Source organism: Chrysochloris asiatica, unplaced genomic scaffold, assembly GCF_000296735.1.
Source record: "Chrysochloris asiatica unplaced genomic scaffold, ChrAsi1.0 scaffold00173, whole genome shotgun sequence".
Classification (NCBI taxonomy): domain Eukaryota; kingdom Metazoa; phylum Chordata; class Mammalia; order Afrosoricida; family Chrysochloridae; genus Chrysochloris; species Chrysochloris asiatica.
Window position 1 is genome coordinate 1,134,727 of NW_006408691.1, and position 12,018 is coordinate 1,146,744.

The following is a 12,018-nucleotide window of genomic DNA, read 5'->3' on the forward strand; positions in this document are numbered from 1 at the left end:
CCTGAGTTAACTTGCATCTATCTGGGTCCATCAGGGCCCCCTACTTCACCTGGCCCTCCTACCCTGAACCTAGGGGTGGATCTGTCCCTACCCAGGAATGTGGGCCCACCCAGGTTCCAAGCAGGAACCAAAGCCAGGGTGGGTGGGCCAATCAGGGTGGGTGGGCTGGCTGTGGGGGTGAAGGCCCCTGTTCTTTCCTGGTGCCCTTCCCACTTCTAGGAGGCTACTCTGCCAGGGTATGACACAAACCTGTCCTCACCCTGCTGGCAGCTCCGGACTCAAAGCTCCATCCAAGCTCCAGAGAGCAAACTAAAGACATGCCAGGAGGGAAGATCATCCAAGCCTTGATTCTATGGGAAGCAGGCTTGTGTGGTATCCCCTCACAACCAGTGTCAGCGAGAGATCCCACAGAGAAGGGTGAGTCCAGAGCAGAAGCTGAGCACCTAGGAGTTATCTCCTTAGCCTATTAGACTCCAAAGGGGCCTCTCTTTCTCACAACACACCACCACAGGCTCCTGACTGCTCCTACTGCTCAATCCTGCCAGTTTCCCTTGGCCTGAGGCCCTCCAGACTACTCCCTGGGCTCTTTGGGGCCCTCACTCACCTAGGCCAAGCCCCACCTGGGGGAATTTACCCCTACTGTTCCCTCTGCCTTTGGATGCTCTTCCCTCTAGACCTGGGTGTCCCTCGTGCTTCTGTCTGCTGTCTGCCCAGTGCCATCCCTAGATGCTGTCTTGACCACCTTGTTTGACTTGGGGGAAATAAACCGACATACATCCTTGCTAACTAATATGCACAGACAGGAACATATTGTGAGGAAAGGGACTCTTCCAGGTCCCTGCTAGGGCCCATCATCTACTTGACAGGCACAGCAGAGATGAAGAATGAAGGGATGTAGGTGTCCCTGCCACACCCTGTGCCCAGGCTGCCCACCCCCCAGTTGTACAGCCTGGCCACATGGAACAGTTCTGGGGACCAGTATGGGGGTGAGCCAGGTCCCAAAAGCCCCTAAAACTGGTCCTCAGGTTCTAGCAAGTCCTAGATAGGCAGGTCCCTTGAGAAGAATGTGTGGGTGGGGCCATGGGGAGGTTGGTGAGGAGTCATAGGGCTTGCTCCTCTTAGCTGCCCTCAGCCTTTGCTGCATGCAATATTATGGGGAGGGGTCACTAGCCTCAGCCCACACCCACACACACCCCAGCTGCTTCCTTTTTCTATGTCGTGTCTGTGCGTGAGCCTGTGAACTGAAGGGCATGGAAAACCACCAGCACACAGGGTGGGATGGGGGGCCCAGACTGCCTCTGCCCCCAGGCCCCACACTGGGGTCAGGGGTGGGGTCAGAGGCTCCGGTTTGCCCTTTCTCCTGGGGTTGAGCATGATCACATCAAGTTGGAGACAAAAGGCCCTTCTTCTCCGGAGAAGCTGAAGTGCAGCGGAGGAGGGAGCATTCCCGAGGACCTCGGGTGGGGGCGGGGTGGTGCCTGGCCAGCCAGTGTCCCTGGGGCATGAGGGAGGGCCCTGCCCAGAACCCTTCTACCTGTCTGTAGGATGGCGGAGGGGACCAGTTGGCTGGGCCTGGGGAAGAGGAGACCTTGCTATGACCTGTCTGGATCTGCCCCTCCTGTCCCACCACTTTGTCTCTGTCTCTGCCTCTCTTACCCTTAGGACTGGCTCCTTTCAAGAGGAAGCTTCCGGACCATTTTATTTATGCTTCCTCTGGCGTCTGCCTCTTGCCTAGCCTGCTCTTGACTGCTACACCCTTGGCTGACCCCACTCAATCCCTGGGGACCCTCTGCCTACCCAGATCTCCCCTCTGGGGTTGGGGACAGCAGCAGGGAGCAAAGGTTGGAGCTGTTAAAGGAAGGTCCAGGGGGCATGAGGCCAGAGTACAGCAGAGCAGCAGCAGTGCCTGTGCCCGTGGGCATCGCATCCTAGCAGCTGTCCTGAGGCTGGGCCTCTTGGGTCCTTTATGCCTCTGATGGCGCAGCTAGAGGGAGGAGAGTGGCTGCTTCCTTGAGGGCCTGAGACTCGGCCAACAAGACCCACTCAATTTTTCCAGAAGGTACAGAAACTTCCCAGTGTGACTGTGGGCCCGCCTGGGCTCAGCTAGGTTCCCCGGCTCTCCTAAGGCCAGCAGGAGTAGGGTGAGAGACAATAACAGGGAGGCGGGGGATACTGCCTGAGAGCCAGCAGCCTCCCCACAGGACAGACCACCACTGCCCAGCTCACTGCCCCAGCAGGTCCACAGTGGGCACTCGGTGAGACAGGTTTGCATGACACTCCAGCTGTGCCGAATCGACCATGGCTTTCATCTCACCCCCATGGCCCCTCTGGCCAGGCATCTCTAAGCTGCACACCCCTGGATCCGGGGTCTAAGCCCCACTGCTCCCCCCACGGGGCCCAGGCGGGAAACACCAGCAGTTTCTGGTCCCAGCCGAGGCCTGAGGTCTGTGGAGCTGAGCCAGCACCATTACTGCCAAGATTCCCGGCAAGGGGGTGGGGGGACGGCGACGACACTGTTCTCGTTTGTTCCTGCCGCCAGCTCTTCCACTCCGCCGCCAGGCGCTTCCTTTTTTAGGCAAAGTCGGAGCTCGCGCCTCCCTATGCCCCCACCGAGCCTCACCTGCCAGGAAGGGAGGAAGGAAAACCATTGCGTCCCATCCGTCTTCCCACAGAGCATCCTCCAGGGGGAATGGGAAGGGAGGAGACGTCCGGCAGAGATGACCCCACCCCCTCGCCCTGGGGGCAAGTGTGGCCTGGCCCCTATTTCTGTGGAAAGTAGTTAGGAGAGGGCAATGCTTACCCCACCAGAAGGTATTTGAGGAATGAGGCGGGCAGGATCCCGCCCAGGAAATACTGCCTCACCTAAGATCGGGGATCTGCCCTGGGGGGCCCAGGGTCCTCAGGACACCCCTGCAGCCAGTCACCTCTGGTCACTCTGGGCCTAACTAAAATCCCGAGACCTGTGGGCTCAGGCTTCACAGTGGCTTCCTTTTGATGGTCCTCTCCAAGGGTGATTGGGGTCTGCCTGAGGCCTGGGCTTGACATCACATGCCCATCAAATCTCAATGTATCGTTCAGTGTATCTGGCTGTCTGCAGCTCCAGGTCTCTTCTCTAGGAAGCTGGGTGGATGGGGGCTTTGCTTTGAGGGTTCGCATTCCATAAGAAGCACCCCTCAAGTTTCACAGGCTGCTGTCCCCTCCCAAAGGCTCTGTCCTTTCTAGATGTGGCCTGAGATCCTTCCAATCCCTGTTGATCAGTCTTTGGGGACACATGTTTCAACCCCCAGACAAGCACCCCTTGCCGGGCTCTGGGCCTGGTCTGAAGGAACATTGATTCTGGTGTCACCCCTCTTGGCACACCTAGTCAGGCACGGAGATCAATAGGTTGGACTTCTCTTTGGCCTAACTTCAAGTACCCCTGCTTTTCGCAGTCACGGGCAGGGTTCCTGGTAACCTTGGTAACTCCCTGCTGTATACCTGGCTGGGAGGTGGGGGTAGACCTCAGACCCCCACAGCCTCACACCTGGAGAAGAAAGTATGTGTGCCAGTGAACGCGTCATGATCGGATCTCTCTAGTGCGGTGTCTGAATCCTACGGTCTGTGCACGTTCGGACGAGTGAGTTTGCCGAGAGGCGGGGGCGGGGCCTAACCGTGGGGCGGGCCTCGTGGGAGGGGCCTCAATCTGCAGGCCGTGCAGTGGCGCGCCCTGCAGCCCAGGAACAAGCAAACGGCACCCTTCCTTGCGCCTGGTCCTTGTGGCGCGATGCTCGTCTGGACGGCGCTCGGTCTGACCCTGAGTTTGCGGCTGGCGTTGGCGCTGACGCGGAATGGCGCAGAGCGTGGTGAGTGAAGCCGAGTGGGCGCCTGAGCCTGACTCCAGGCTCCCGCTCCGCTCCCCACGGCGCGTGCCTGGCGGTGGCTGTCCTCCCGCGGTCGGGGGCGGAGGGTAGTCAGGCTAAGCAGCCCCACCCACCTAAGACTGGCGGACCTAGGTGCTCCGGGCTGGCTAGAAGTCGTGAGCGCTGGGACGTAGAGTGCGCCGTCTGCCGTGACCAGGCATCTCCGTGGCATCGTGGGGCCTGGTCAGGGAGGGGAGAGGTGTCCTCTTCCTTAGTTTCCCTACCTTTGGTTGTTGTTGTTAAGTGCCGTGGAATGGATTTCGACTCACAGCAACCCTGTTGTATAGGATTTCTGAGGAGCTGCTGGTGGTTTTGAACCCCCGGCTCTCCAGTTCAAACCAATTTTGCGGTCCAGTGCTTATCCACAGAGCTACACCAAGACTCCAGAGGGATGGTAGATGTATTGAAGTCGCCTCATCAAATTGGGGATCTGGACCAGAACGGAAGCGTCCCAAACCCACGCCCTCTGGTGGCACAGTGAGGGGGGGAACTGTCCACCTGATGTACTGGAAGGGATAGTGAGGAATGGGAGGCACCAGAGGGGGGGCCCTCAGAGGCTGCCGCAGGTGTCTTGCTTCCCGGGTCCAGATGGAGCAGAAGATGGGGGCCTGGGGAGAGGTGACATCATCTGTAAATGCAGTCACTGAACTCAGCCTGGGTTGCCTGGCCAGGGAGGGGAAGAGGGCTTCATCCAGTGTTGTGTCCTCCTCCCCTGCTGCTGTGCGCACCTCCTAGGTGGGATGCGCCCTGAGGGGCAAGAGACAGCCTTGGAGGGCAGCAAAGATGTTAAGAGCAGTTCCCCAGGGCTCGTGGGTCAGTTGGGGAGGAGAGGGTGTGGGCCTCTCCGTGTACAGATGGGACCGAGCCCAGATAATATCTCTACTGATGCTGTCCCGGTGACACAGAACTCACTGAAGGACTTGAGCCTCCTGCTTGGCTCAGAACCTTTCTTCTCATAGGCTCTTGGGGGATGGAACAGAACAGGCTCCCGGAACAGCTGGGATTGGGTGGCATAGGGCAAGTTCAGGTCCTAGGGGCACACCGCCTGAGGGAGCCTGTGGCCCAGGGCTGAACCCTCCCTTCTCCTCCAGGCCCCTCAGCATCGGCCCCCCAGGGGGACCTGCTATTCCTGCTGGACAGTTCAGCCAGTGTGTCTCACTACGAGTTCTCCAGGGTTCGGGAGTTCCTAGGGCAGCTGGCAGCTCCTCTGCCCCTGGGCCCTGGAGCCCTGCATGCCAGTCTGGTGCACGTGGGCAGCCGGCCGTACACTGAGTTCCCCTTTGGCCAGCACGGCTCGGGTGCGGTAGTCCAGGATGCCATCCGGGCTGCAGCCCAGCGCATGGGCGACACTAACACTGGTTTGGCACTGGCCTACGTCAAGGAGCAACTGTTTGATACAGCAGCTGGTGCCCGGTCGGGGGTGCCCAAAGTGCTGGTGTGGGTGACAGATGGTGGTTCCAGCGACCCCGTGGGGCCTCCCATGCAAGAGCTCAAGGACTTGGGTGTCACCATCTTCATCATCAGCACTGGCCGAGGAAACCGTCTGGAGCTGTCGGCAGCTGCCTCGGCTCCTCCTGAGAAGCACCTGCATTTTGTGGACGTGGATGACTTACACATCATTGCCCAGGAGTTGCGGGGCTCCATTCTTGGTAGGTGAGAGGAGGTGGGGCCCTGGGGAGATCCCGCAGGAAGCCACAACAGGACAGACTGGGCTGTGGGATATGTGGTGACATAGTGGGAACAGGATGGACATGAAGCCTTTTTGTGCACTGTCCATGAATGTGCTACAACTGTGCACCCCTAGGAGCCTGCTCTCTGGGGCTGTTTAGGGTGCTGTTGAGCCTCTGCCCAGGGCTGTAGATCCAGACTGGGGGCCTGGTGGGCGTGGCTGACAAAGAGGAAGAGAAAGTTGGTTCGAAATCCCGGAACTCAGTGGATGTGCAGGGGGTGACTGACTCATCGGGGGCCCCCATATCTGGAGAGGGGAGAGGCCAGAAAGATCTGGAAGGGCCTGGATTGCTGCTTAAGGAGTTGGCTCCACTCCTGGTGAGGTCAGCATCATGGAGGGGGCTGGCCACGTAGCAGGCAAACCAGGTGTGGACTTGAAGCTAGTTATGGGAACTGCATTGTAGGAGGTAGGGGTAAGGAGCTGAGAGGCAACCCACTGGCTCTCCGGGTTGGAGAGTGGCTGGAGAAAGTCATGGTCCCTGATCTACCTCCTGCTGCCCCTGAAAAATGCCCCCAACCCAGAGTTCTTCACAAGTCTCTGCCTTTGGGTTAATCATTCACCCAAAGCCGGAAGGTCTTGACTGTGGACTAGAGAAGAGAGGAGGGTCCTCCGAAAGATTTCTCCCAGGGACATCTGGCCCCATGTGGTCTCCTCTATAGCTTAGCCTGGATGGCACAGCACCATAAGACAGGCAACAGGACATTAAAAAAAAAAAAAGGCTTCTGGGCAGAGAAGTCAGGTGGAGGGATGGGAGGCTCCTTGGACGGGGTGAGTCTGACTTTGGGGGATGGGCTGGTGACTGGGGCACTAGGCATCCAGAAAGAGGAAGTATCCAAGATCCTGTAATTCCACTCAAACATAGAGTTATCCAATTGCAGGTCACTCAGAAATGTTCGGGTAACACATGTGGTGCTCCCCCGCCCCCCCACAAGGCCCATACTCCAGAGGAATCTAGGACCTGAGACAGAAAGCACCCCAGAAACCCAGGTTCAGGTGCTGCCAGAGTTGCCCTGCCTCTTTCAGTCTCCCTTGGACTGTTCCTTTGGGCCCATTCCAGGCCTAGGTCTAGTCCTCCGTTCCTAGACATCACTGTGGGCCCTAGAAGCAGGGAATTGGTGGCCTCTATTCCTTTCCTGAAGGAGCTCTGGTAGCGTAGTGGTTACAAATCGGGTTGCAAACAAGATTAGCAGTTCAAAACTCCGTGGGAGAAAGATGAGGCTTTCTGCTCCAGTAAAGATTTACAGCCTCGGAAACCCTGTACAGGGTCACTATGAGTGGGTTCCGACTCCACGGCACATAACCACCACCACCATTCCTTTCCTGAGTCTGGGTTTGGAACTGAGGCAGGCAAGGAAGCCCTGAATGGGAGGGGTGGAGGCAACAATTACTTCTCCGTCCTTGCCCCAGTTCCATCACCTGCTTTACATTATTTGCGTACCATTTACTTACTGAAAAAGCTGCTGGGCACGGCCAAGGCTTGCTGTCCAGGAGCTTAGTGGCCTGCTGGCACGACCTCTGCCCACCTACTGGGGCTTCCAGTCTGGAGTCTTTTGTGGCTCACCAGTCAGAGCCCCCACTCAGGCACAGAAGAGGTGACCTCCATTTCCTGACCCCTCCACCCGCAGAGGCAATGCAACCACAGCAGCAGCTTCGCGCCTCTGAGGTCACGTCCAGCGGCTTCCGCCTGGCCTGGCCTCCCCTGCTGACCGCCAGCTCTGGCTACTATGTGCTGGAACTGGTGACTCGTGCCCAGCCAGGAGTGGTGCGTCGTCAGCAGCTGCCAGGGAACACCACGGAGTGGGTCTGGGCCGGCCTCGAGCCCGACACGGACTATGATGTGGCGCTGGTGCCTGAGTCCAATGAACGCCTTGTGGGGCCTCAGCACCTGCGGGTGCGCACGCTGCCGGGTGAGGTGGGGCCCAGACCGCAGGCGGGAAGGGCAAGGGCTCTTGGTGGGGGTGGACAGGGGTCCTGTCGGAGGATGGCGGGGGAGGTGGCCTCCAGTAGCTCACACATTGCCCTCCCTACAGAGGAGGCCGGGCCGGAGCGGATCGTCATCTCTCACGCCAGGCCACGCAGCGTGCGCGTGACCTGGGCCCCAGCGCTGGGTCCAGCTGCTGCACTGGGCTATCACGTGCTTTATGGGCCCCTGCAGGGTGGCGTAGCGCAGCGTGTGGAGGTACCCGCGGGCCACAACAGCACCACACTTCAGGGCCTGTCACCTGGTACCCTCTACCTGGTGACCGTGACTGCGGCCTTCCGCTCTGGCCGCGAGCGAGCGCTGTCCGCTAAAGCCTGCACGCCCCCCGGGGAGCGCAGCCGTGTCCCGACCCTCCCCGACGCTGGGGCTCGGGGCCCTTGACCCTCCCTGCCGGGGACTCCACGTGACCCCCACCCCGGCCTCGGGACCAGAGAGCCCCGTCCTCACTTGCTCTCCAGGACGCGGGCCTCGCCTGACTTCCCCCGGCCAGACCCTCCGCGGTGGCCCTGGCCGCGGCGCACAACCGGCTGGGTCCTTAGGCTCCTGCAGACCCCTCCTGGCTGTGAGCCAGGCACACGGGGTGTCCTTTGGGCAGGATTTCCAAGATAGAGTATCTGGACAGGCTGAGAACACCCGGGCTGGCGCTGGGCCCAGAATGGAGAGCAGCGGCCAGATTCCCCCCTCCTGTGGAAGGGCCTGCCCCTCTGGTGGCCAGGGCTGGCATTGGTTCAAGGGAGTTTGGCCCAACAGGTTGATCTGAGTCTTCTTGGCCACATGGGTCCTGGATGCTGATAGGAGGAGGGCAGGGCAATGGGAAATGAAGTGGTTCAGGGCAGTCCTCAAAGACTTCCTGGAGAGGACAGGAAAAGGAGCTGCTGGGAGGCTGATGGTGAGGTCAGCCACTAGGAGGTGGGCCTGGGGGCGGTGATTGCTGGGAACAGGTGGTTCTGCCTTCATGCCAGGACACCAGCTGTGCCTAGCTAGCCGTTACTGGAGAGTAGTGGGCATATTTTGGCAGGAGGGGGACCCTTGGAAACAAAGCTCCACTCCAACCAAGGCTCCCTGGCCTGAGGAGTCACCTTAGTGACTCTCTGAAACATTTTCTGACCACAGGCTACCTCCTGGTCGCTAAATACTATGCTGAGATTTTTCAAGGGAGCTCCATTCAGGCCTGCCCTTGGCTTTGCCCAAAGTCCCACCCTCCAGCCCTGCGCCCCTAAACATTTGCGACTTTAGAATATAGTTAAGTCAGATGAAACCTGTGTCCTGCCATTGTTAGAACACTTTACTTTTTGTGGGAATACCAGCAGTGGGAGGCTAGTGCTGGGGAACTGAGGGGAGAGGCTGCCCCTTCCTCTGAGCGGCACCACTGGCCACCATGCCTCCTGCGAACCCCTGTGAGCACCCTCTCTTTAGTGTCTCCCAGCTTCTGTAGGTGAGAAGCCCACATGGAAAGAGCTGCTTTGGACCACAGCCTTGGCTGTTTCCTATAGAGGGTATCTAAAGGCTTCCCGGGCCCAGTTCCACACTGGCGCTCCCCTTACTGAAGGTGATACTTTATGCTAATGCTTGCTGATGGAAATAAAGCTCCTAACCAGACAGACTGCAGGTGTTTTGAGGCCTGGTCAATGCTTGGCGGTCGTGGACAGGCAGAGAAGCTTCCTTCTGTCTCTCTGCTCAGGCTGGTGTGTGTATATGCTAGAAGCATACCTGAGGCTTCACGCAGCCATGCTGGGTGTCACCCCATGCATTGCCGGCTATGTGCTAGGCTCCTGTCTCTTGAGTTCATAACCGGTGTTCACTTGTATGTGTGATGATGGCTGGAGATCAGAGGACCCCGCCCTGTCTGTGAGCAGAGCAAAGGAGGGGCTTGAGGCTGTCCAGCTGGCCCTTAGGGGCAGAAGGGGAAAACAGCACAGCCCTTGGCCAGACATGCAGGTTGGGGTTCTGTGGAAGGGTGTTGGGTCCCTTCCCTAGGTCCCTTGCCCATGTCAAGCCTGAAAGACTGTGTGGGGCTGGGGGCTTCACTCTGTCTCTGGCTGGGTCCCCACAAGCTGTATGCTTATTTCTGTCTGTCCAATGGTCAGCAGGCAGGAACTCACAATCACCCTAGCAGCTGGCTACAACCCTAGGCAGGGTGGAACAGGTAGACTTGAACACCATGAGGCCACTCAGAAGCCAGGTGGTATCTGACAGTGCAGAATGTCCCCAGACTGGCTTTTATCCCCCAACTCAAATTCCTGGGTGCTCAGTCTGAGCCTAGAGTCCACTTGACAGTCTAGCCCTGGCCACAGCAGGGGGCAGGAGCAATAGGGCAGCAGCAGGACATCCTAACATGGTGATGGCCTCTGCAGATAGCTGCTTATTCTGACTCATGCACAAAGACAAGTGGGGTGACGAATGTATCGCCCAAAGCACAACCGGAACCTTTCATGGAGACAGCAAGCAGGAAGAGGCCCATCGCCCTGGGTCACCTTCCTCCCCAGGTAGTGACTCTGGTGTCTCCCCATCTCTGCTGGACACCAGGCCCAACACTGTCTGCTCCATGGAGCAGGAGGGCCAAGCATCCCATTGCCATATCCAGGCCAAGGAGCACCTCTTGGAAGCCCCAGTCTCGAAAGTGGTTACCCTTACATCCTCCAAGGACTTTTTCAAGGCCTTTGACTCTGGGCTGCGTCTTGGAGCCATGCTGGGGTCCCAGTGAGTTGGCTGGCCCCACCCCAACAAGTCCTGGTCCTACCTCTCACAGCTCCTCTGTCTACTCTAGATCTCGCAGGTGGCTGACTTCCATTCACAGCTGCGTCCACACCATGAGGATGAGCTTTTCATTGTGCTCCCAAAGCCAGAAAGGTCTGTACCCCACTGGTTCTGGTTGAGAAAAGCAGGCATCTGGGATTCCAGGCGTAGGAGCTGGCCACGCGAGAGGCTCCAGAGATGAGTAGTTCTCCAGAGCCACAGCCCACATGGGAGAAGGGAAGCTGAGGATTCTGAGGTTGCAGACTGGGGGCCCAGAGCCATTGCTGGGCTGCAGTGGCTGGCAAGGAGAATGTCACCTGCACCAGGGCCCCTGTGGAAGTTGGCACACTACTCTGCTCTCTGAGTGCCTCGAAACATAAGCTGTCACAGGACTCTGAGGGGGTGGGGCAGCGCCTCAGCTAGAGTAGTACTGTTTCCATAGAGACAGTAATGGCTGTCCGATCATCCCCATTTTAAACGTCGTCGGGGAATGCTTGCATTTCAACGCATTTCAGCCTTTGCTCTCCTGCTGGGGCCTGAAGAGATCTGTAAGTAAAACCAAAGCTCAAGTGTATAAGCTCTGCCTCTTCTGCTTTCTTCCTGGGATGGAATCTTTCAATTTCCTTTTCTTCTTTTTAATATCCGTGGAAGTTACATCGCCCCCTGGCGGTAAGGTGAGGTGGGGGCATAAAGGGAACCGTGGGCTCTAGCCATCAGAGATTGACAGAGTGGCAGCCCTTCTGGAGAAGAGCAGTTGTGCTGTGCCATGCATTAGTATTATCTAACCTTTCTAGTCTTGGTCTTGTAACTCCCACCAAATGATAGGATTGTTGTTAGGAGCTATTGAGTCAGTTCCAACTCATAGCGACTTTATTATGCACAACAGAACAAAACAGCCCAGTTCTGCACCATCCTCACAATTGTTGCTACGCTTGAACCCATTTCTGTGATAATCTATTTTGTTGGGGGTCTTTTTCTGTTTCTCTGACCCTCCACTTTACCAAGCATGATGTCCTTCTCCAGGGACTGGTCCCTCCTGATAATATGTCCACAGTATGAGAGATGAAGTCTGGCCATGCTGGCTTCTAAGGAGCATTCTGTTGTACTTCTTCCAACACTGATTGTTTGGTCTACCAGTCCCTGGTACTTTTAATACCCTCCTCCAACACCATAACTCAAACAGATCAATTCCTGTATGGTCTTCCTTATTCACTGTCCAACTTTCATATGCATATAAAGCTACTAAAAATACCAGGGTTTGGGTCAGGCACATCTTAGTCCTCAAATCGACATCTTTGCTCATGAACATTTTAAAGAAGTCTTTAAATGATTGGATGTTGTTGTTGTTAAGTGCCGTTGAGTTGGTTCTGACCCATAGCAACCCTGTATAGTGTTTATGAGGAGCAGCTGGTGAGCTTGAACCACCAACCTTGCTGTTCCAACAGCCTTGCAGTCTGGTGCATTAACCCACAGCGCCACACCAGAATTCCGCAAATAAGGTGCCGTGACCCATGAAGGCATTGAACAGTTAAGAATGCAAATATGGTACCTGACACTTTTGTGGGGTTGTTGTTGTTGTTAGGTGCCAGTGAGTCAGTACCGACTCACAGCGACCCTATGCACCATAGAACAAAACACTGCCCGGTGCTGGGCCAACCTCACAATTGTTGCCA

General features: G+C 57.4%; 1 protein-coding gene across 1 annotated transcript; it reads left to right on the forward strand.

Annotated features, from left to right (window-relative positions):
* The first annotated feature begins 3,763 nt into the window (after positions 1–3,763).
* VWA1 (von Willebrand factor A domain containing 1) lies at positions 3,764–7,990 on the forward strand. Its single transcript, XM_006871768.1, has 4 exons — positions 3,764–3,842; positions 4,991–5,548; positions 7,254–7,535; positions 7,659–7,990. Exons 1-4 carry the CDS (start codon positions 3,764–3,766, stop codon positions 7,988–7,990), a joined length of 1,251 nt encoding a protein of 416 aa, XP_006871830.1.
* Positions 7,991–12,018: the final 4,028 nt, after the last annotated feature.